Raw genomic sequence first — 23,285 nt, 5'->3', positions numbered from 1 at the left:
TTAAGAAAGTATAAGTTGCATTAATTGGCGCAAACTATATGGTATTTTTCTCTGTAAAAGAACAAGAAAAAGAAACATTATACAAACATTTAAAAAAATAAATAAAATAATAATAAGAGAACATAGCCCATAAAGATGATATTATGTAATGATAACGGTGATGATTTTCATGCATGAAGAGAATAATAATGGTCTTTGGTTTCTCCTTCTATTTTGTCAGACGAGATTGCAGTATGCAGCCTTTCGTTCGTTTCTTTCCTTCCTTTTCCTTTTTACTAGCTCCCCCTCCCCCCCCCTCCCTCCCTTCCTCCCCTCTCCTTTTTTTTCTCTCCTCTTTTCTCTTTCTTTTCCAACATGGACCGTTTGCTCAGTTAGTTCAGTTGAAAGCCGAGAGAGAGAGAGAGAGAAGAAAGAAAAAAGTTGGTGACCAAACGAAACCATGGACGGCTATACCTTCTTGGCTTCTCACGTTTGAAAAGCAACTTGATGAGGGAGTCGATGGTGGTGTCAAAATACAAATGATGATTGATTGATGACAATGATGTTGTCTGTGACTTGACTGTGATCAATGACGGCCATGAGTTTATTGTTCCCTCTCTATCAATATATTTCTTTTTTGTGTGCTCTTCTACCCATGATGATCTGGGTTGTCAGGGTCAGGCCAGAAGGAGTACTTCATCCACTCTGCCTCTTGAGGGTTTGGCATCGATGACTCCTGCAACAAAATCAATTGCAAGCTTGCCACGTTTAGATTAATCATTAGGACTAATTAAGGTTTCTAAAAAGTTAATTTCTAATAAGCGAAAAAAAGAGTTTCTACTTGAGTCCAATTGAAGGCGGGTCGTTTTCACAATGTACATTGCTATGTAAATAAATATATACATAAATATTTATATATTGTTAGGGTTGGTCCTATTAAGTTACCTCATTTAAGGAATAAAAGAATGGGTTAACAAAGGTGACATGAACAGAAATTTTGTGTTTTGATTTTTCGGTTTGAAATTATTCAACATAATGACGGCTTTACAGTCGGGTAACAAGAAAGATTATATTCTGTATAGTCTTTTCATTTGGGGGGAGGATTATAAAACCACCAAAAACATATATATAAATGATAAGGCAAAAAAAAGAAAAGATAAAGAGAAGGGGGCAAAAAGGCTTTGGCTTCTCTCAATCTTTAATTTAAATTAATAGTTAAAGAAATTGGTTTTTATTGCTTTTGGTTCTTTCTAATGATCCTATGCTTACTTTTCCTTTCTTTTTATCTTGTAATTAGTTTGTATTATGACAAATCAAAGGTCATGAAATTCAGAGTCAAAAAGTTGGTATATGTACTCACTTCTTTGATATCACTACTGCTAGAAGTGCAGCCCATTATTAGTTCCTCCAAACCAGATGCAGACCTAGCTCCCATTTTATGATGCTGTTGGTGGTGGGGGTGCTGCTGCTGTTGCTGCGCCTGTTTAGTTATGAATAACAAAGAAATGCATTGTATAAAAGACAAACTAACAAAAAAACAAAAGGAAATTAAATAAATATGTGCACATCTTAATGATATTGTCTTCAAGGACAAAAAAGTGAAAAGACAGTTTCATATTTGCAAATACTAAAAGCTACAGAGATAGGTCTGCCACATGTACAGTACAGCATGGCATGGAAGCTACGGTTTCACCATGTGACGACGGAGAGATTTTTCAATGTATTCGGAATAGTATACGAATACATATATTCTATGTCATTATATAAATGAAGAGATATTTAAAAAAAAAAATTTCTTCATTTGTATAATAACATATAACGGAACCCTACATTTTCCTAAAGCATTGAAAGATCTCTCGCGATAACGGGCTTTGCAGGTGCAACTCAGTCCGAGTTGTTGACTCAGCCTTTTCCTTTTCTCCTCCACTTCCTTTCATTTTTGGGTTGAGGAACATTTTTTATTCAATGAAGGTTTGGCGGCATAAATTAAACTAAGGACAATACAGTTTTGACAACGAGTAACGTACTATAATTAATCATTTATTTATTTTATTTAAATGGATGATTAAATGATTTTAACTTAATTGATTTTTTGTAGATATAATTTTTAAATATTGATAATAAAGAATATAAAAAGTTTCGTTTTATAAAGTTTGTGTTATAAAAATATGCTAGTCATAAGTGGGTAGACAAGTAGCTAGGTTTGCACACAGGGTGAACACAAGTGTGTGCGCCAAGTAATAACACTTGACCACTAGAAGAAAAAAAAAATAATGTAAAAATTAAACCAACTAGAATAAATACATCAACAAATTTAGAGGCGGTGAGCTCTAACTCAAGTGATATTGGAGCAGGGTGAGAAAATGATTAGTTCAAATCTTAATCATGCGTAAAAATTATTGTTTCAATATGTATAGATATATATGCTAGCTAGCTAGGGTTACTTGTGATAGTACGAAGATATGGACCGGGTTTGATGGATTACCTGGAAATTTTCGTTTTGGAGCATCAACCGGGAGTAGGAGTCCTGATCAAGAATGATGGACGTGTGGTGGAGAGGAGGTGGAGAGATGATGGTGGAAATGGGATGTGAAGGGCGGCTGATGTGGAAAGCTGCAGCTGTTGCAATTTGTTGATGGTGATGCAGTTGCTGCTGCTGCTCGTGATGATCAGATACTAGTTCATGGCTTATATGATGATGATGGTGATGATGAGGCTGTACTGGTACTGATCTCTGGTGGTGCTCTCGTATCTCTTCGCACGTGCCAGATGCCAGTCCTTCCCTTGCAGTTGAAGCCTCTCCTCCTATCCCCACCTGCAAATGTACACCTCCATGAACAAATTCGCTACCATGTCTTTTTTATATCAACCACATTTTATTCACTTCATTTTCTTATTAATTTTCTTTTTTTTTAATTTGTTTGTGTGTGTTATTAGTCTAGTACCAAAAAATTTCAAACTATAGACCCTTTTGGTGCGTGAAGTAGTTTTTATTAGCTGAGAAATATAATCAAGAGTGGCCCCATGAAATTTGTAATGCCGCAATTGCAAGCAATGGGTTATGAAGAAAATGACAACATATGGAAAACATTTTTATTATTAATATATAGTATATATATGGCTAATTAATTTTTTGGAAAAAAAAATATTTACATGCATGTAAAACCTGTAAGTGTGTTTGATTTAATAATGAATAATGTTGGTCTTATCACATTTTTATATCACATATAACTTACAAACGATTTGTAAATACAACGTTAGTTAAAATTTTTATCTTAATAATTAATAAACGTTAATTTAATTGTTTTGAAGTTGAAGATGTAGAAAGCATTAATCTAATGTATATATGAGATTTTGACAAAAAAAAAAAATGTAAATATGAGAACATGAAAGAATTATTACCTCATCAAAGCTTTTTCTGAAGGGGGCAAAGCTGAAGTGATCTGACTTCAACTGATGAATGTCAATGCCACTGTAGCTTGAGATTGGAGCAGCAGCTGCAACCGCAGCAGCTGCTGTTGCAGCCATTTGGTCATGATCTCTATGAGGATGAGAAGGTAATATTTCCTTAGAAGAACTACTCCCACTCCCACTATCTCTTCTGCTATTAGTAGCCATAATATCACTGCTTCCTTCACCAGTTGTTGCACTCGCTCTATCAGACCAGTTGCATTGCCTTGGCTGAGTCTGATAGAATATCTTTGACACCACAAGCTCTCCTTCTTTCTCCTCCTCATGCTGCCCAAGATGGTATTGGTGCATCACCCAATTCGTCTTTTCGGGTTTTCGGTTTTTGCCAAAGTTGGTGTAGAGGACTAGAATTTTCTTGCACCCTTTTTGTTTTCCATTCACCATGACTGGCCTGGTCTTGCCTGTCTTGTGCCATCTTGTTTCCCCACCTTGCAAGTCACATTCTGTTTGGATTTTTCTTCTCTTTCTTGTCCCAGTTGTGTAGGCTTTTGAAGGTCTATGGAAGAAGTGCCTGCTCAAGCCATCTCTTGTGACTCCTATTGCAAGAAAATAATGTGATCAAGAAATTAACATTATCTCAAATCAAAAAGTTAGGTTGACTTAGGTATGAGAAAATGTGACACAATATTTAGCTTCTTTCAAATTAAGTCATAACCAACTGAAGTAGTGTATGGTAAGAAACAAACTAATTGCAAATCATAAAATTTCAACTTCACTAATTTTGGGGGGAGGGGGGGGGCACAGAGAGAGAGAGAGAGAGAGAGAGAGAGAGAGAGAGAGAGAGAGAGAGAGAGATTAATATTCAAATACTTTTACCTGGAAGTTTTTCAGGATGGGTGTAACAAATTCCATCTTCTCCTTCAATTGTAGGGATGAATTCATCAATCAAAGGGTGAGACTTGGAGTTTTTGGCTTCTACCTTTGCTTCAAGGTGTTCAATTAGTTCTTGGTCTGTTGGATCAAATTTCACTCCTGCTGGTAGACCTAACCAGTCCTGCAGTAAATTAACTCAATTAACACAATTCGAACTAAAAATACCATTAAAAGCAAAAAAAGAAAAAAAAAGAAAAAAAGAAAAAAAAGAGAACAAATACATTAAAGTAAAAGATAAAGATCGAGGGACCCTTTTTATATTAGCATAAAAAATTTACTCTAAATTTAAAACAATTACTTTCAAACAATATTATGCAAGAAGCATAATTCTTCATGTGCTAAGCTGTAAGAATTAATATGTGATTATTCGTACCGGCTTTCCTTCGAGTTTGTGTCCACAACCGGGACACTGCTTGGATCCGCACATCTGATGCTCTTCAAGCTTTGCATCAATGAGATCAGAACTTCTGATGGACCCCAAATTACTCTTATTCATTGCTCTTTTCGAAAGAGATGCTATCGTCTTCTTTCTCTCAAACTCATCAACATACCGTCTTCTGGGAAATTTTCGTCATCCTTGTAAAAACGCCTGCTGCTCATATCCCAGCCGCTTGCTCTATATATACGCAAATCATACACAACTTTGATTGAGATCTGGTGATGACTGTATGCACAAAAGGGTAATAAAAAACATATATTCGATATATATATATATGTGGGTTAAATCTGGGAATTTGATCGAAGATTGAAATACGAACTAAATATCAAGCAAGAAGAACAGCTTCATCAAGCTAATGAAGAAGGAAAGCAAAATATCAAAAACAAGTTTTGAACGATTATAAAGTTTATTCCCTTTGCTGAATCAATTAATATGAGAAAAGAAGAGATTTATTTGCAAAACCCAAGTCAGAAATATGAAACCTAGCTAAGACAGAAATACAGATATTTTGATTGAGGAAAATCGGTGAGGAGGAAAGAAGAGGGAGCTGAGGTAACTAGGGAGAGAAAAAGAAACTGTCACAGCGAGAGATTGAACTATAAACCTGCTTTAACCATGGAAAACACCAGAGAGAGAGAGATAGATGAGAGTTTCCTTCTCCACTTTAACTGAAGGGGCAGTGAGAAAAAAAAAGGAAAAGTTGCCCTCAAACCCCCATACTACATACCACCTTTAAGCATTTAAAGCCTTATTTCCTAGGCGGTTTGGAGAGAGAGAGAGAGAGAGAGAGAAGAGAAGAGAAGATGATAGAAAGAGAGAGAAAACCAAGTTGGTTAAAGAAAGCTAGAGAGCCTTGACTACAAAAGCAAACGCAAGAAACGGCCTCCACAGCTGTTACTAAGGCACAAATACAAAAGCAAATGAACCCATCCTTGCAATATTTATATATTGTACAATAGTTTTATATATTTATACAAAAGTGTGTTTGTGCAAAACTTATGCCTAGTCAATAGAACATTGTTATTTTTTCTCTAGATTCAAATTCGATATTTCTCTGTAATTTAGATAAATTTAATATAAAAAATTATTCATATTATAAAAAATAAAAGTGTGTATATGTATAAAATAATGGTTGGTATTTTCATAAAAGGTGGATGTTAATAAAGTTGAAAAAACAAATAGAGATATACTTGAACGTATATGTCATCAGACTTTGAGTGACAAAGACGAAATCAGGAATTTGACAGTCCCAGGTTTGTTTAAAAAAATCATATAATTCCTATCAGTTTTTTAGTTAAGAGGCGTACTAAAGCCAAAAAATTTCTTCATGGCAATGACAGAATGAAAAAAACAATGGGTAATTCTAGGGAAACAAAAATTTTAAATTAAATTATATGATTGTTGATGATTGAATTATTACTTAAATATTAACTAACGTGTTTATTTCTTATTAGTAACATATCATTTAGTTTGTAACTTTGATTTAAAATTTGGCCCATTTAGTATTATCCAAAAACGAAATATATAGTAGAGAGAAAAAAAAAAATGATAGGTGCTCACATGGGTTTTGAGCTGGAGTGCTGATCATGATGCTTTGGTCATGGATGTTGCCGAGAGATAGAGAGGTATTAGAAGGTTGCTTGATATGCAAGGCAAATGAGCAGTATACTTGATGGTCCACCACCACCCCTTCTAATTACAACTTATGCAAAAAATCACTTTATAAAAATAAATAAATAAATAAATAAAATCCGAAGGAAACTTGAGGTAGAAGAACCCACCCGGTAAATAAATTACCTCATCCGAAAACAAATCATATGTTTCTGCTTGCAAAATATGTTTTTCAACTTTAATCCTTTAAGAAAATTAAAATTTAATAAAAATTTGTTGTTAAATTGGATATTGATTTTAGTCCCTTAATGTGTACTTAATTCAAATTCATATTACATTTTTATTTTAATATTTAATAGACATCTTATTTAATGTCATTACGTTAAATTTTAAATTTATTATTATACACATTTTAATTTATTAATTTTATTTAACTTCTTCTAATTAATGTACCTAAACGTCCGTATCATAATATATTTTACTAATTTAGTGTACCAAAATATCCGTACCTAAATATGTTGCAGTGAATTAGTGGCACATAAGAAAATATGAAAAAACTAGTGTACCGAAAATTCCGTACCTAACTATATGATATTAAACTAGTGTACCGAAATGTCTGTACCTAAACATATTATACTAACCCAGTGTACCGAAATGTTCGTACCTAAATATATTGTAATGAATTAATGTCATATAAGAAAATATGCAAAAACATAAGTGTACTGAAAAATCTCTACGAAAATATTTTCTTATATAAGATACTCACCATAATGAGAATTAAAATGCTGACATTAAATCAATTTTTAGTCTTATATAAGACATTTTTCTAAACTTCATCTTATTTAGGGATTAAAATTTAATTTTCTAAAATATATTTATCTATGGCCCTTGTTTCTGGCTTCTGTTATTTCTATTTAGGGGAGGAGCTCTAGGGTACTAAGCACACATACAAATTTTGTGGAACGAGTGGGGTCCCCAAAGGGTGGGACCTAGACCCTTGCGGCCTGGGAAAATCTTGTGATATCAAAAGTGTCTTGATATGCATCAGATGATTGTGAGCCGTTCACGTTTATAACATTCATTCAAGCAGCCAAACATAAAATGATGGATGGTCCAACATGCTGTTTACACAGGACAGAGATGTCCATGATTGCTCATTTGTCTGATATTTCCTCCCTTTTTTCTTTAATTAAAAAGACGAATTCCTAATTTTGTTTTTAATTTTTTAAGCCATTTTTTAATGAAAAGATCAGATATCATTGATTCTGGGGAATATATAACATAAATACGTACAGAGGCAAAAGCCATGCATTCTACTTGTTGAAAGCCTTGGATTGGTCCTGTCCTTTTTATCCCTGGGGAATGAAAGAATCAGATTGTCCGGATTGTATTTTTTTAATAAAAACAGATTATCTCAACACTTTTTATTTTTTAATATTTTTTATATTTTTTTATGCTTTATTAATGATACTTTGTACGTAGAAATTCTTTAGTGTGACCAAGTATTCTATTTATCGTGAATTTTTTTTTTGTTGCTGATGATTTAGTTTGTTTGGGTTTATCATATAGTTTGAATCTTATCTTTTTTGAGCAAACTCCTCTTTCTTATCGTTAGTTGTTAGTTACAGATATAAATTAGTTTTGTGACCTCAGGATATTCTTATGTAATCTTTTTTCCTTTGGGCTTTTGCCCCGTTGTCAACCAAAAAAAAAAAAAAAAAAAATTCTTTGATAACAATGAATAGATGAGCGAATTTATAATGTTACGAGATTTGACATTAACACTCAAAAAATTTCTTCAATACATGCGGTATGCATATCCCCAAATTTTTATTTATTTTAAAACTGGAAATTGTTATGTCTTTTCAGCAATGGGAAAAATTGGGGCAAAAAATATTTACTTATAAGGGACAATTTAAATTTAGCATTGCATAACTATCATAGGGTGGTCAAATTGTTGGAGATGAATTTCAAACCCGCATTTCACACAACACGTTCTGAGTTTGGTTTTGGTTTTGGTGAATCACATGATGGTGGTTAGGGAGATGTTGAAATGACTCTGTGAGTTTTCCCGGTTCCTAAAAGGCTTAGATTGCCATGTCGAAACTACCAGCTGGTTCCTTTTAAAACTTTCAAAGCACTGCATTATTTGGGCACATTTATGGGGAAAATACTCCGTCTTTATGACTTTTTGGTGGTTAATACTTGGGTACACGTACGTGAGTATTTACCTTTTGGTTTTGTCTAATGATATTTTAAAACATGTTTTATTGTTTTAAAAATAAATGGACATGTTTTAATTTTTTCTTGTCTTTAAAAAATAAGGAACACATGATATTTTTTTTAATAGATCAAATCAAAAAGTGAGTACATAGAATACTGTACCTGATTATTATCTTTTTTTGGTCAATCACTCTTTATGAATTATATATAAGTAAATACACGTATGAGAATATTAGTTACAAGTAGCTAGAACGACTAATTAATACTTGGTACATGTAAAAAGAATATAAAGATTATTCAACCCAACAATAAAAATAAAAACCTTGCAATTTTGCAAGTTATATTCATAAAACCCTTTGAATATGTTTCCTGAGCAAAATTCAAGGCAATAATATCAGGAAGGAGAAGGACAGAAGGAGTTGGGTAAATACTAAAAAGCCATGATGTCTGAGACCAAAAGGAAAATGCTTCGTACGAATACCTCTATTCAAACACATGCTTTCAAATGTGGACATTTTTTTCTTGAAAATGCTTGATCGGCACATGCCACATTCGAACACAGACACAAACGTTTACAATCGAATATACAGTTCCCGAATTTGTAGTGCAGTCAGATTTGACTTGAAATGATGTAAATGCTTCTCCGGCATCGCTAGCCAAAATTTGCATAGTCTTAAATATTTAGGATTCATTTGAAATGCTTTAAAATAACTAAAATTGTTTTTAGTGAAATTGATTTTGAATTCCACAAGCACTTTAAGTGCTTTTTAGAAGAAGCACCATATATGTTCTTTTTGCAAGAAGCACTTAAAAATGTTTTTCTAAATTCTACTTGAATTTTTACTAAGATTGGTTTCAAAAATATTTTTTACTAAAAGCGCTTTCAGTTATTTTAAAAGTACTTCCAAACAAATCCTTAATTGTTTCCGTAAAGTAAAACTCGCTTCAAAATGTAGTGCATTGGTAGGATTTGTCTAGCCTCGCTCACTTGTGATCAACATTGTTCGGAAAACTAAATTTGGCTCATGGTAACTAGTTTGTTTAAGGAGTATTTTGAGAAACTTGGAGTAAAAACATGAGTTTAGTCCATCTATTGGAGATGATCTTAAAGCTTTTTTGTTAGCAAACATTTACCTCCGCACTCAAGTTCATAGTTCAAATGGTCTTCAAAGTTTGACCTCTTTGTAACCAAACAAAATACACTACACATATAGTTGATGAATTCTGGTGCAAAATGCAAGAGGAGACCACTCATTTTTCTCTCTTTAGGAGTGGGGGTGGGGGTGCAAAGACCACTTTGTCATCAAAATTATGGTTGTGGAAAGCAAACAACGTACTTTAATTTGGAAGAAAATAATATTAATGATGACTATGAGTTAACCATGATGGTGTTTTTGCATGCATGTTTTAACACATTCCTCATTGCCAATCTCATCTCATTGTAAAAGTAAAACTGCATATCGTGGGTGAGAGGGGGAGTGGGTGAGTACCAAAATGCCAATGGATATTCGACACAAATGGTAAATCCGTCGGCACATTCATGATTTCTCAAACAAGAAAGGGAGAGACGAGTAGGGGAGACAAAAGACACGAATAATATAATTTTCTTTTTCTATTTTACTTCTCTTTTCTTTTCTTTGTTTTGTTCTGTTCCTTTTTCCAGGTTGACAAGAAAATAGAAGATGCAGAGGGAGAAGAATAATGAGAGTTTTGTCCCTAAGTCTCTTCAACATTATTTATATCAGAGTTGATGTGAGTTAGATCAGTTCATCAAAATAGTATATTTACTTTCTCGAACCAAGAGTTGGCTAATACATCGTGAGAAATACTAAGGGGACTCTCTCAAAATAGGACTCTCCATGGACTCTTTCGGTATCAACACTGTGCCAAAAACATGAGGTGGCAAATAGTCCATGGAGAGTCTCCTTGGCATTTCTTGTATATCGTATAGGGTAATGATAGACCAAATTTATTTGCAAACCAAATGATGTGTCATTACTAAGAAATAAGTAAGTTAATCAACAGTTAAGTAATAATCCAATCAACAACCACATCATTTAGTTTCAAAATTTAGTTTAAAATTTTGGCCTTCCTAACACTATCCATATCATATTTATGATCCCCTTAAACCAAGTTCGGATACTCTAATTTGTAGATTAAAATAATTCAGAGTATGGTCAATAGTTTAGAGTATCTTCTTGCGATAAAATATATTATCCGACAAATTTGAGTGTACGGACGTGCAAGATTTGTCGTTGTAAATTGTAAGTTTGGTAGGATAGGACTCCTAATGGTTGGGAGAGAATAGCAATGCTGATGTTAGGTTTATCTACCATATCTAACATTTGATTCCATTTCTTCAACAATTTGCACCTTGACTTCTCCAGCACCATTTGCTAATAAAATTAGACATAGTGATACAATAATAATGGCATAACCATCACTGTCTGATAAACTCTACCAACAAGAGATACATATACGCTCGAGATTACGTATGAAGTATCCTCATTTTATTCGAAATTTTTGTACGCAAGCTCTAGCGTATGGGATGTCAAGCACAACGATGGCAGCAGGTCAACTGACTGCCCGGTTTAGAACACGAAAGCAATCTCATTTTAAATGGAACTTTTTACTGACTGAATCATAGCTTGGGACGCCGGTCGCGCTAGTAACTGCAAAACAACAATGAAGAACGTAAAAAGGTATTACAAGCAAAGCAAACTTGTGAATCATTAACGGAGGATTCGCACTAAGATCGGAACATACAATCTCCATATGTTGCCATTGTGAGAGGGGAAGATAAAAGCTTTTGACCAATTGAAGCAATATCTTCTAACGAAACCTCATCCACAGCCTTCAAGAGCTGGCTCAGTTTCCTAACGAGAACAAATATTTCCGTGAAGATAACACCAAAAACAGACTTCTTTCAAGTGGTTTATGCAAGGTGTAAGAGGGAGAAGAGTACTGACACCGATGGTTAGTACTTAATTTAGCATACAGTAACTCAACTTTGTGAAATATATCAGGGCTATGTTCGAAATTCTAACAATAGCAATGATGGTACAATCTAAAAATATGCTCACAAAAAGCATTATCGGACAGTTCATTTTCATAAGACACAATAACTAACAAGCAAGGTCCGCATTAACAGTAAAAAAATGCATTAGGCCTTGTTCACATCCAACACGGTTCAACACAAATAAATACAGGTATGACAAAGGCCTTACCAGTCATTGTACGTCAGAATCTGTCTCCCAATATCATCTGCAACAACCGTCTACAGAATGCAAATAAAAGATCAGCGAACAAAATAACATTTTTTCAAAAAGAATCTTGATAACAAAGTATGAAGCCATTGTTGCGAAAATACACTGATTGTTTACATACTCTGGATTCCAAATTCATAAGAATGGAAGACTTTGTTGACTTTTTAGCACGATCTAGTTCTACCTGGTCAACTGTGCAGAAAAGAAAAGAACGTGTTAGCAACAGTTTCAAATTTTCATGTAAAACAAAGTGATTAAGAATCAAAGATAGCAAGATAACCATCTCCAGGTGTTGCGATTGCAATAAGCTCATTAGCTGCCATATCAATGGCTGTTGTGACAAAATCTGGAGCCTGAAATCCAGAGACAGCTCCCAGAATTATTTAAGTATATATCTAGAAAATTCTCCTTATTCACATTTTCGCATGACATATAGTAGTTTCTTACAGTGGAGGCTTGGATTCCAAAATTGCCAGTATTGTTGTAGATGCTACTGAATGCTAAAATCGAATGAAATTTTGAACATCGATTTAACACACGAGAATCTGGTCATCAGGCATAGCACAGTAATTCAGATGCCAAGGTTATTTAAACCAGAAAAAGAAAAGGGTGAACACTTCAGTTTTAAAAGAATGGTATAGCTTGTAAAACAAAGGGTACCCTACTTAGTGGAGCAAAACCTCTGGAAGTATTAATGTCTGTCATGTCTTTTTTCTTGTTGGACTATTTAAATTTCTGTTTGTCTTTTGAAAAACTTACATAGACGTGAGTGCATCCCTTTTCCAGGTCCACCGGCTGAAAAAGAGCCACCTCCTCCCATTAGCACCTACAGTAAACTGGATTCATTACTGCTTTCCAACTTTCAATCCTAATAAAGAGCAGAGTAAAAATCTAAAATGCAAGTTTAGTATTAAACTCTCATTGTGGGAGGGGGGAACACAAGGAGTTATAGTTACTAGAGACAGACGATAATTGATATAGACCTGAAGAACATTCACAATCATTGCATCCTTCTCATTTCGCCAGCCACTAGGAAGTTCAAAGGCAAGTGCAAAATGAGTTTCCTGTCATGCAAGGCAATTCAAACTTTTAATTACTGGATGAAAAAGAAAGAAAGGATAGAAAAAGTAGTTGAAATACACAAGATACACACCCCTAAATCACCTTGACAGCGGTAATCACCTCCAGTATACACAGATTTTGGCTCCTCGGCAGTAGGGACACTGGGAAGATCAGACAAAAGTGGTTCTGCAATTTTTAGAAGTTCCTCATGTTCAACACCATAAGCTGCAAGTACCATTCGAGAAGCAGTATAATTTTCCTGAAATTATCATCACAACCTCAACTTATTGGGAAAGACCGACAAGGCAAATAATTAACAGCAAAACACAATGAATAATATGGATTTAAATATAACTATTAAACTTACAGCAACAAATTGCTCCAAAACATTACTGTTCAGCCTACTAATTGAAGATTCCTGGGCTAAAAGTGGATTGGCCAAGCCACCCTTGTAACCAATAGAGTGAACTGCTTCCAAAACAAGGGCTTCGGGGTTTTTGGAGGCTTCACTAATATCGTTTTTCACCTTAGGAAGCTGTAAAAGATGAAATGCAACACCAATATTAGCCACAAATTTTGTACAGCATGTAAATTGTCAGCAGACGAACAACAACATTCTGGAAATTTACCTCCTCATTAATTTCCCAATCTAGGAAAACAGGGTTCCGAACACAGTCGATAAGCAGCTCTACCATTTCAGGAACATTGGTCTTCAGACCATTGAAGGTGTAAGCCATCTGCTCCCGAGAAGCTGAGGCTTGGACGTTACCACCAATAGCCTCCACCTCTCGCACAATACGCAAATGGCTTCTGTTCCTCGTGCTCTTAAATGCCATACGCTCCAGCAGGTGTGAGGCCCCAGATGATTCCAGTGTCTCATAGACTGAACCACAATTAATATATAAACCTACTGAAGCAGCTGGTTTCTGGTTGAACACCAAAATCCAGCAATTATTGAGTTAAATTCCTCCCTTTTGGTCACTACGCAAAGTAGACAAGAAACTTCAAAATATGCACCTCCATGATGATCATACATACCTCTGACTTTAGAGAAGCTATTTTGATACCATTCGGGAGAGTTGTAATTTTGACATCCGCTGGTTGAACATGGTCAGGCAATGCAGGTGGGAGGTTGATGCCTGAAAGAGGGAAGTCTAATGGAGGCATAGACCTGGAATTTCCCCCAATCAGCCAGCCAAACAAACCTCCGAAAGGAGAGGAGGAAGAGGATGGCTTCGTTCCAACATCATTCAAACTTGAAAATCTGGCCACTCCCCTATGGAACGCACTTGTACGCCCCTAATATCCCCAATCGAAATCAAAGAATAGAAGTTAGATTCTACCAGATTACCAACATACACACATAGACTGAACCTTTCGTTTTCGGGTAAATTACTAAGCCTCTCAACTTCCACCTAACCTTGCAGAGCCTTCAAAAATTTGAACTTTACTAACCTAGCGAATTGAATTTTTCTCTTTTGGGGCGTCATGAATTTTTAATTTTCCTTCTCAAAAACTTGAAGTTTACTGTTCTAACGAATTGAATTTTACCATTCACGCTGAGAAAAAATTGAACTTTACTAATCTAACGGATCGAATTATACTATCTTAACGTCTCATAACATTCAATTTTCCTTCCTACACTTTCTCGGCATCCAAACAACCATTACGCATTACTAAAATCCAGATGAAATCACTGAATAATCAGCGAGAAGTACTGACCTTGAGAGCCCTAAGGCGCGAAGCTGCGGTTTTGAACATGGCGGCGGTCCGATGGGTGCCGATCACCTTCAAAACCCTTGACCTGTACGGACTTTGCTGTCGCTGTAAATATTTGGTGGAAGGTTTTGGGCAGAGTGGAGGAGGAATTGATTGTCAGGGACTCACTGGTTGGCGCGTGCTGGCGGCACCGTTACGGTTTGCGGAGGTCGGACGCGTGTGGAATTTTCTGGAAGGGGAAATCTGCGCCGGTGAATTGACGACAAGATACTGATTGAATCTTTACATCGATGGCTGGAGTGGTGCCAAGTCAACACTCGTGTATGGGCATATACGCCTTGCTCTTCAAGTGTGCAACGAAATTTGGATTTGGGCTTCAAATCGAATTTTGGATTTGTTTTATTTTTCCTTGTATAACAAGAAAATCACATTCAAAACAAAAATAAAAATCCCACCAATTATCGTCTCATTAAATACCAGGCAATAATTTGGTTACATATAACAAAAAGTGAATCTAATAGTATTTTTTTATTTAAAAATGATTAGTTGGTCGTTTCGCATGACAGTCTAAACTCACAATGACATTTTAACCTCTTAACCACAACATGTAATTTAACTGCGTCCAAAATTAAACTTGAAACTTGTTGTATGAAATAAGGACCTAAAATTCACCTCAACTACTGCACCACCCCGGAGAGGTTGAATCTAATAGTATTAACTGATGAGAATTAAATAGTTTTTCAATGTACACGAAAATATCGTTATTCAAGTTTTTAAACTCCAAGGTCAAGTAGATGACGCTTTATTGTAGTGAAGAAAAATAATGATGCATACGCACTTTGGTGTGAGTTCAATAACCACCAATCTCCTTCCCCCTAACAACTAACAGTTTAACCTACTAACAGTATCGTTTATCCAAAAAAGAAATCAAAGGTACTTGATCCATTTCAATCTTCTAACCACTTAAAATCTCGCTAAAACATACGAATTGATTCAAGATGGGTGACTTCTAATGTGTCATAAAATTCCTATATTTCGTTTAATTTCACCCTTGTGTTTTGTGTGCTTATGATAAAATAATTCCCCTCTATGAAGTTATCATGTTTTTGTTAGAATATTCATCAAACAGGTATACTATTCATCTTAGATCTCGGGTGTGACACGTGGTCCCATTCCAACAGTTCGATTATTCTAGCAACGTATGAGCATCAAAGAATGTGAATATATCCTTAGTGCTAGTAACTCATGACGACGCTAATGTTAATGAGACACTGATCCTTATTCAAAATGATGATTCCGTTTATAGATTGATCTGGAAAAGCAATGGTTTTAAAGGAATCCTGCCAACTTGAAAGCAAATTGGAACTAATTAAACCACAACATTTTGTAATAAAATCACATACCTACAACGCAACATTGATTAGTAGTAGGCTGCTAATACGTCTCTTTAAAATCTTGACATAACATATGCATAATAAATTAACTGCTCTCTCTTTTCTCTACTACTTGTCCTGCAGAGCTATTCCCTTCAATATTCACCTTCTCTCCTTTTCATGCACATCAATTTGCATACAGTGGCTATCTACAAATGGTAGTTTCATTATGTCTTTAGAATCCAAAACATTTCGTTAAAATTGTATTCAGTCATTTTAAAATTAATTCTAAATGAGATAATAACGTAGAACATTATTAACCATGAATCCATACATTACGTTCATCTCTTTTACAAATAAAGTGCATCGATCCACCTATCGCCATTAAGATTGTGACAAGAACGCCTGAAGATGGTTCTACAGAGTCCTACACAGACCAAAACCATAACCCTAATCTGACCATACAACTACGTGTGGCACACGGCTACTGAACGTGACAAGTCCAACCTCTCCACAACACCCTCCATGAACCCCGGGCGCTCTTTTTCCACGTCAAGCAATCCCTGTGAACACAACAACTTTGCAGTAAACGGCGTGTCGTCTCCAACTACCCTCTCAAACATTGCCGCCGAAGCTTCAACGGTCAAACCTTTCCCTATCTTCTTTCTGCATTTTAATTTTAAATCAATAAATATTTTACTTTTTCCCGACGTCTGTTAATTCAACCCCCACAACCCAAAAAGTAAAACTTTTAACCGTTGACGTAAATAAATTCTAGAACCTTATAAATTTCCAAATTTGTAGTTTTGTTTCGTCCCCAAGTATTCTTGCGTGAAGCTCACTTTTTTATCCACCATCAAAAACCCAAGACAAATCAAAAGGAATTTTCACCCACCATTTTTGTTTTCTGGCTTTTCTTCGTATAAAAGTATGGTGGTCGTTTCTGTTTCTGAAGCTAGTTCAAACTACTCATCGTTTTTTCCCTCTGCTTTCCGATGCATTCAGTTTACAGTTCTTCCTCTGCAATCGTTTCACTGAAGGGTACAGGTATTTCGGATTATTCGAACCCGGTTTCGGGTTCTAGAACTTGGTCCAAGAGTTTTTCGGGTTCGGGTCAGAAAGTCGGGTGCTTTTCTCGTTCCCAGATGGAGAGCATGGGTAATAAGGTGGTGGTCGGCACCGGTGGTTATGTTCTCGAAGATGTTCCTCATTTCTCGGATTACATTCCTCATCTGCCGGTACGTCGTCGTTTTCATCTTATCTTTTCGATTGTGAACTTTTGTTGTTTGTGGATGGTTTTGTGGTAAAATTGGTTGTGTTTTGATGGCCTTTGCAGACCTACCCAAATCCATTGCAAGACAATCCTGCATACTCAGTTGTCAAGTAAGTACTTGTATGACATTTGTGTAAAGTTGTTTGCGGTGTTTCAAGTGTTCTAAAAGTCCCGTCTAGCCCCGAAGGTCCACTAGACACTAAACTGCTAGTCATTGTTACGATTAATTCCTAAGCATTTAATGTGTGTTGCTCAATTGGGTAATTTACATGATATGTTTTTGTTTTTGAAATTATTTTCAGGCAGTACTTTGTTAATGTGGATGACACTGTTGCACAAAAGGTGAGCCTTTTCCATATTGAATGTAATTTCCCTCCAATTTTCTGATGAAGAATTTACATGTTGGAATTGTACAGCAATGTACAGCAATTTTTACGATCTGTGTTGAATTAGTTCTTGTGTTCTCTTCTACCTTTTGTAGATCGTTGTTCACAACAATAGTCCAAGGGGCACACATTTCCGGCGGGCAGGACCGCGTCAAAGAGTACGTTTTTTCGTGTAATTTACCAACGAATTTCGACATGATTAAATACCATGATCCCGTCAATGACTCTGTTGGTTCTTCGTCATCAGGTGTATTTCGAGTCGGATGATGTTCATGCCTGTATTGTGACATGTGGGGGTCTATGCCCTGGACTCAACACGGTGATTAGGGAGATAGTATGTGGCTTGCACCATATGTATGGTGTCAAGAAAGTTCTCGGAATTGATGTAAGTGATTTAAAGTATAAACCGATTTTCGATTGTATGATTCAGTGGCGTCATTGGCTGATGAAGTTTTCGAAATTTTCAGGGAGGATACCGGGGTTTTTATTCACGTAATACGATTCCTTTGACTCCTAAGAGTGTGAACGACATCCATAAACGCGGTGGAACAATCCTTGGGACGTCTCGTGGCGGCCACAATACCAAAAAGATCGTTGACAGCATTCAAGATCGTGGAATCAATCAGGTTTTTATATTGTTCTGTGCATTTCTTGGGGTCTAGATCCCTTCACAATGCATAGATTTTAACTTAATTGTTTTTATGTTACAGGTTTACATAATTGGAGGAGATGGAACCCAAAAGGGTGCATCTGTGATATACGAGGTAGTCTAATCTATAAGATTTCCAGTGTCATAATATCATTACGTTTACCTGTAAATTATTTTCAATGATATAATGGCTATTCGTCGTGCAGGAAATTAAGCGACGAGGTCTCAAAGTAGCAGTAGCCGGAATCCCCAAAACCATCGATAATGACATTGCGGTACATTTTTGGCTTAGCGTACCTGTTTGCAGCTGAGTTATGCAGATGATTTGTCACAAATGAACAAAATATTTTGGTAAAATGTTCTTTCTTGTTGTTACACTACAGGTTATCGATAGGTCCTTTGGCTTTGACACTGCCGTTGAGGAGGCTCAACGTGCAATTAATGCAGCGCATGTCGAATCTGAAAGCATTGAGAATGGCATTGGTGTTGTAAAGCTGATGGGTCGCTACAGCGGTAAGCTCACTGCTTGTTCAAAAATCACTAAGATTGTATCGAAAAGTCTGCCTATATTTACTTGTTTCACCACTTAAACTGGATGATGGGATGCAGGGTTTATCGCTATGTATGCAACGCTTGCAAGCCGGGATGTAGACTGCTGCTTAATTCCTGAATCACCCTTTTACCTAGAAGGCCCGGGTGGACTTTTTGAGTACATAGAGAAACGACTCATAGAAAACGGGCACATGGTCATAGTCATGGCCGAAGGTGCTGGCCAGGAGCTTCTTTCTGAGAGCATTCATTCCATGACCAAACAGGACGCTTCAGGAAACAAGCTTCTCCAAGATGTTGGACTATGGATTTCCCAGAAGATCAAGGTCTATATTCTAATTTCTAAAATGCATTCTCACCTGTTATAATCCGCTAAATAAGATTTTCGCGCACCAGGTTCGTTGATTTAACTTTTGTTTTCTGCAGGATCATTTTAAGAAGGGGAACAAAATGAGCATAAACCTCAAATATATAGGTTGGTAAATAAACATACAAAATTTCTACTTATACATTTATGTTCCCATCAAGTGGGAAGGACTAGAGCAAATCAATCAAGTCTTGCACTTCATTGTTTGCAGACCCTACGTATATGATCCGAGCGGTTCCAAGCAATGCATCTGATAACGTGTACTGCACGCTCCTTGCTCAAAGCGCCGTCCATGGAGCAATGGCAGGTTATACAGGATTTACAGTTGGGCCTGTCAATGGGAGACATTCTTATATACCCTTTCATGTGAGTGCCTCATATCATGCATAAAATTAAGAGAAATACGCAGACTTTTAATAAAAAACAGAAAGAGAGGGACACCAAACATACAAGAAAGAGTACTAAAACACTTGCTAGGTATACGGCTAAATGTCTGTTTAGTGTCGCCTAACTCTATTTAACTAGTTCCGTTAACGCATATTACCCTAAAATTAATCTATCTTTTAGTTTTTGATAAAACATGAACTAGGGATTGACATGAAGTGATTGTTGGATGGTTGATCTGCAGAGAATCATTGAGCAGCAGAACAAGGTTGTGATAACTGACAGAATGTGGGCACGGCTCCTATCTTCGACAAACCAGCCGAGCTTCTTGAGCACTAAAGATGTCATCGAGGACAAGAAGGAAGAACCACCAACCCAGTTGCTGGATCACGAAAATGGTTTGGAGGACAACTTGTTGAACAAGAAAATCAGCTCTGCTTGTAATTGAGATCACGACTGTAATGCTTCTTAGTTTTAGTTTCATGTATTCGAAAGAGAGAGCGAGAGTCGAAGTCTTATCTTTGTAGGCGTTCAGGGATGTAAGGCATCACATATCTGTAAGAAATGTTGTTTTCTTCATCAAAAATTTGTACGGACGTTTGTTTCCAGAATAATGACAGTAATAAGATGATTTGATTGTATATTGTAAACATATGATTTTGAGGCAGTATACCATGAAAAAAAGTAATGGATGACCAAGACCTCGTTTGGAGAGATCAAGAAGAGATATTTTACCGATTCTTTCAACTATTATATCTTTTCGCTATTTAAAGAAGAAATTTAATCATCAATCGTCACGTCACGTGGTCTACAAAATGTGGTCTCTCTAACATCACCCCTTAAAAAACTATGAGTTCGTGTTTCGTTTACCAAACCAGCACTGAACGTATCGGAAGGTTCAATGGTACACAACCGAACAAAAAGCTTGAACTCTTTTTGGGAACACATTCGGTAGACCTGTACCGAAATCAAAGTCAATTTCGGTGTATCTTGACTGACCTTATTCAGAGAGGTACTTTCGGTGCACTCCACCAAGCACCTCACATGTTGTTGAATACACCCCATTTAAAAATGTAATACTAAACAACTTGTAACTCTAATATGAAATGACTATTCGAAGCCTCAAAGCTACTCTTACTCTCCAGTGTAGAACAAAACCCTAAAAACACAAACAAGTTGATGAAAATACGTCTTTTGATGAACGGAACAAAAATATCAAGTTTTGCTCCTCGTTCATTCGTTGGTTTTCACATTCAAGAAATTATTTAAATAATGAAACAAAAATTTGACTTTTTGCAAAGCCCTGCTCTAGTTGGAATCCAAGAAATAGGAAGAAAACTGGAGAATGTTGTAAAATTTCAAGATGTAATAAATGTAATATTCTTGTAACTGTTTGATGATGAAGAAATTCAATATTTTTTGGTTGGTTGGAATTGACATGACCTCAGTACCTACCATTTGTCCATCAGGCTTCTTAGAATCCAACGTATTTATTCAAGAAAATTTGACGGATGCTTATAAATCAAACGGCAAGATGGAGATTTTATACAATTTAATTCATCTTTCTTGTCTTTAAAATGTGGATTATTCTATTATGTGAAAGAGATGAAGAGTTTAATGTGAGATTTTATACAATTTAATTCATCTTTCTTTTCTTTAAAATGTGGATTATTCTATTGTGAAAGAGATGAAGAGTTTGATGTGTGGTTAATTAGTTGATGATTGTGGGGATGTGGGATGTACAAGATGTGAGGTGTGAGGGTAGTATTGGAAAGTAGGGTGATGTTAATAAAACAAACCAAATATTTATTTTTAATAAGAAAAAGGGAAGCTTGTAAAACTGGTTCAGCCAAACAGATCCCCGAGGCTGCTCGAGCTGCAGAAAAAACCAGACGTCCGTCTGAGAAGTTGGAGAGAGAGAAAGAGAGGGGAGGAAGGAGATGGGGATCAGATTCATACTTATGGTGAACAAGCAGGGGCAGACCCGACTTGCCCAATACTACGAATACCTCACTCTCGAAGAACGGCGAGCTCTTGAAGCTGAAATCGTCCGCAAATGCCTCGCCCGCACCGAGCAACAGGTCCTCTCTCCCTCTCTCTCTCTCTCTCTCTCTCTCTCTCTCTCTCTCTGCACTTTCCTTTCATCGATTTCTACGCTTGATCATCAAATCTAAATATCCGAACCAGAATCTCCGATTTCTTTTGTTTAATACGAAATTAGCAATGCCCAATTGTTCAATTCTGAGTTTGCCTGTTCAATTGGGTTGAATTCTGAGATCTCAGTTCCCAATTATTTTGTTTAGATTTTGCTTGTGATCATTAAAAAAGTGGAATTGGGATCCAGAAATTTATTGGGTTATTTCGGTTTGTATCAGAATTAAGAAATTTTAAATTTTTACTGGATGCACTGCTTCCTGAAATTGAAGTCGCATACAAGTGAAATAGGATGTTCTTGTTTAGTCGCTTAGGTCGAATTCGAAACTCCCGAGTATAAAGTTTGATAATTTGAAGTTGGAATATAGGTTGTTAATATCAAGCACTTGCTACATTACCCTATGGTCCATGTTCTGCATTAGGATTTATGTTTAGGGGATTTGGTGGGCAATCTCATTTGTCACGAACCCTTTTCGAAGTTCATATTTTCGGGTCCTGCTGAACTTTTCATCATGTGGAAGATTTCACTACCTGCCTTCCTACCTTGAACAAGGTCTTTGTAAACGGGTTGTGTTGGTTATTAGGATGCTTACACATATAGGTGAATGCGGAATGCGGGATGCTAGTCATGTTTAGGACCAGTTATTTCTTTGCTTGCATATCTATGGAATTTGGCTGGGCTGTGTCCTAAGTTTCGTAGTTGAACAGCAAAAGTATATGAAACTTGATGAATTTGTGAACTTAATTTTTTGTTTGTTTGTTATTAGTAGATATTATGCAACAGGCGTTATACATGTCTTTGATGCTGATGTGTATTGTACATGGAACAGTGTTCGTTTGTTGAGCACCGGAACTACAAAATTGTGTACAGGCGCTATGCTTCGTTGTTTTTTCTGGTTGGAGTCGACAATGATGAAGTAAGTTACTAACAACACAACCCTGTTCTTTTGATGCCTCCAACCATGTCTTCTTAATCGCTGTTTCTCTCTTCTTGTCATTTCCATTGCAGAATGAGCTTGCAATTTTGGAATTCATACATCTGTTGGTTGAAACCATGGACCGCCATTTTGGCAATGTGGTAAGCTCCTCTTCCAAAACAGATTAACTAAGTATTCTTTTTCTTCCAACTTTCGAGTTAATCTTGCAGTTTTGTGTATTTACTTCCAACTATATTGTTTTCTCTGTTCACCTTCGCAGTGTGAACTAGACATCATGTTCCATTTGGAGAAAGCGCATTTCATGCTAGAAGAAATGGTCATGAATGGATGCATTGTTGAGACGAGCAAGTCTAACATTCTGGCGCCAATTCAGCTGATGGACAAAATGACTTAGAAAGATGCCGTTGTAGATGCTAGTTCGCTATGCATTGTATCGAGTTACTCGAAGGGTTTGAATTTATTTGTGTTTGCCTGTTGTACAATAACTGCAAAGAGGATAAATACCATATTTTTTTTCTTTGTTAATGAAAATCGTCGTTTATTTTGCTTGAATACACTAACTTTGTTGA

The 23,285-nt window shown here is 36.1% G+C and overlaps 4 protein-coding genes across 5 annotated transcripts; 2 read left to right on the top strand and 2 right to left on the bottom strand.

The window, feature by feature from the left end:
- On the bottom strand, window positions 1–5,540 carry LOC125469595 (NAC domain-containing protein 75-like). 2 transcript variants are annotated; one of them, XM_048567128.1, is made up of 7 exons: window positions 5,367–5,540; window positions 4,697–4,939; window positions 4,267–4,444; window positions 3,382–3,986; window positions 2,465–2,794; window positions 1,340–1,459; window positions 1–715 (listed from the first exon to the last, which is right to left on the bottom strand). In XM_048567128.1, exons 2-7 carry the CDS (start codon window positions 4,817–4,819, stop codon window positions 629–631), a joined length of 1,443 nt encoding a protein of 480 aa, XP_048423085.1. In that variant the 5' UTR covers window positions 4,820–4,939; window positions 5,367–5,540; the 3' UTR covers window positions 1–628. The 2 variants fall into 2 exon arrangements, with proteins under 2 accessions (XP_048423085.1, XP_048423083.1); XM_048567126.1 differs by having other exon boundaries at window positions 4,697–4,987; window positions 5,367–5,539.
- Window positions 5,541–10,975: 5,435 nt separating this feature from the next.
- LOC125469715 (mitochondrial-processing peptidase subunit alpha-like) lies at window positions 10,976–14,973 on the bottom strand. Its single transcript, XM_048567437.1, has 13 exons — window positions 14,647–14,973; window positions 13,963–14,223; window positions 13,554–13,850; window positions 13,292–13,459; window positions 13,016–13,183; window positions 12,846–12,926; window positions 12,622–12,688; window positions 12,310–12,407; window positions 12,143–12,215; window positions 11,984–12,054; window positions 11,824–11,873; window positions 11,363–11,472; window positions 10,976–11,268 (listed from the first exon to the last, which is right to left on the bottom strand). The coding sequence occupies exons 1-13, from the start codon at window positions 14,683–14,685 to the stop codon at window positions 11,207–11,209; spliced, it is 1,545 nt and encodes a 514-aa protein (XP_048423394.1). The 5' UTR covers window positions 14,686–14,973; the 3' UTR covers window positions 10,976–11,206.
- Window positions 14,974–16,823: 1,850 nt separating this feature from the next.
- On the top strand, window positions 16,824–20,274 carry LOC125469596 (ATP-dependent 6-phosphofructokinase 3-like). The gene is made up of 13 exons (XM_048567129.1): window positions 16,824–17,254; window positions 17,353–17,399; window positions 17,592–17,631; window positions 17,771–17,833; window positions 17,923–18,060; window positions 18,143–18,301; window positions 18,386–18,439; window positions 18,531–18,599; window positions 18,708–18,837; window positions 18,934–19,199; window positions 19,300–19,348; window positions 19,452–19,606; window positions 19,869–20,274. Exons 1-13 carry the CDS (start codon window positions 17,012–17,014, stop codon window positions 20,070–20,072), a joined length of 1,617 nt encoding a protein of 538 aa, XP_048423086.1. The 5' UTR covers window positions 16,824–17,011; the 3' UTR covers window positions 20,073–20,274.
- A 1,178-nt stretch (window positions 20,275–21,452) lies between these two features.
- Window positions 21,453–23,268, top strand: LOC103943933 (AP-4 complex subunit sigma). Its single transcript, XM_009354309.2, has 4 exons — window positions 21,453–21,705; window positions 22,609–22,695; window positions 22,788–22,856; window positions 22,976–23,268. The coding sequence occupies exons 1-4, from the start codon at window positions 21,565–21,567 to the stop codon at window positions 23,108–23,110; spliced, it is 432 nt and encodes a 143-aa protein (XP_009352584.2). The 5' UTR covers window positions 21,453–21,564; the 3' UTR covers window positions 23,111–23,268.
- Window positions 23,269–23,285: the final 17 nt, after the last annotated feature.

This window comes from the organism of the source record quoted next, unplaced genomic scaffold (assembly GCF_019419815.1).
Source record: "Pyrus x bretschneideri cultivar Hongxiangsu unplaced genomic scaffold, Pyrus_bretschneideri_v1 Contig44, whole genome shotgun sequence".
Classification (NCBI taxonomy): Eukaryota; Viridiplantae; Streptophyta; class Magnoliopsida; order Rosales; family Rosaceae; genus Pyrus; species Pyrus x bretschneideri.
Note: the sequence above shows the minus strand (reverse complement) of the source record. Positions and strands in the feature narration are given on the sequence as shown.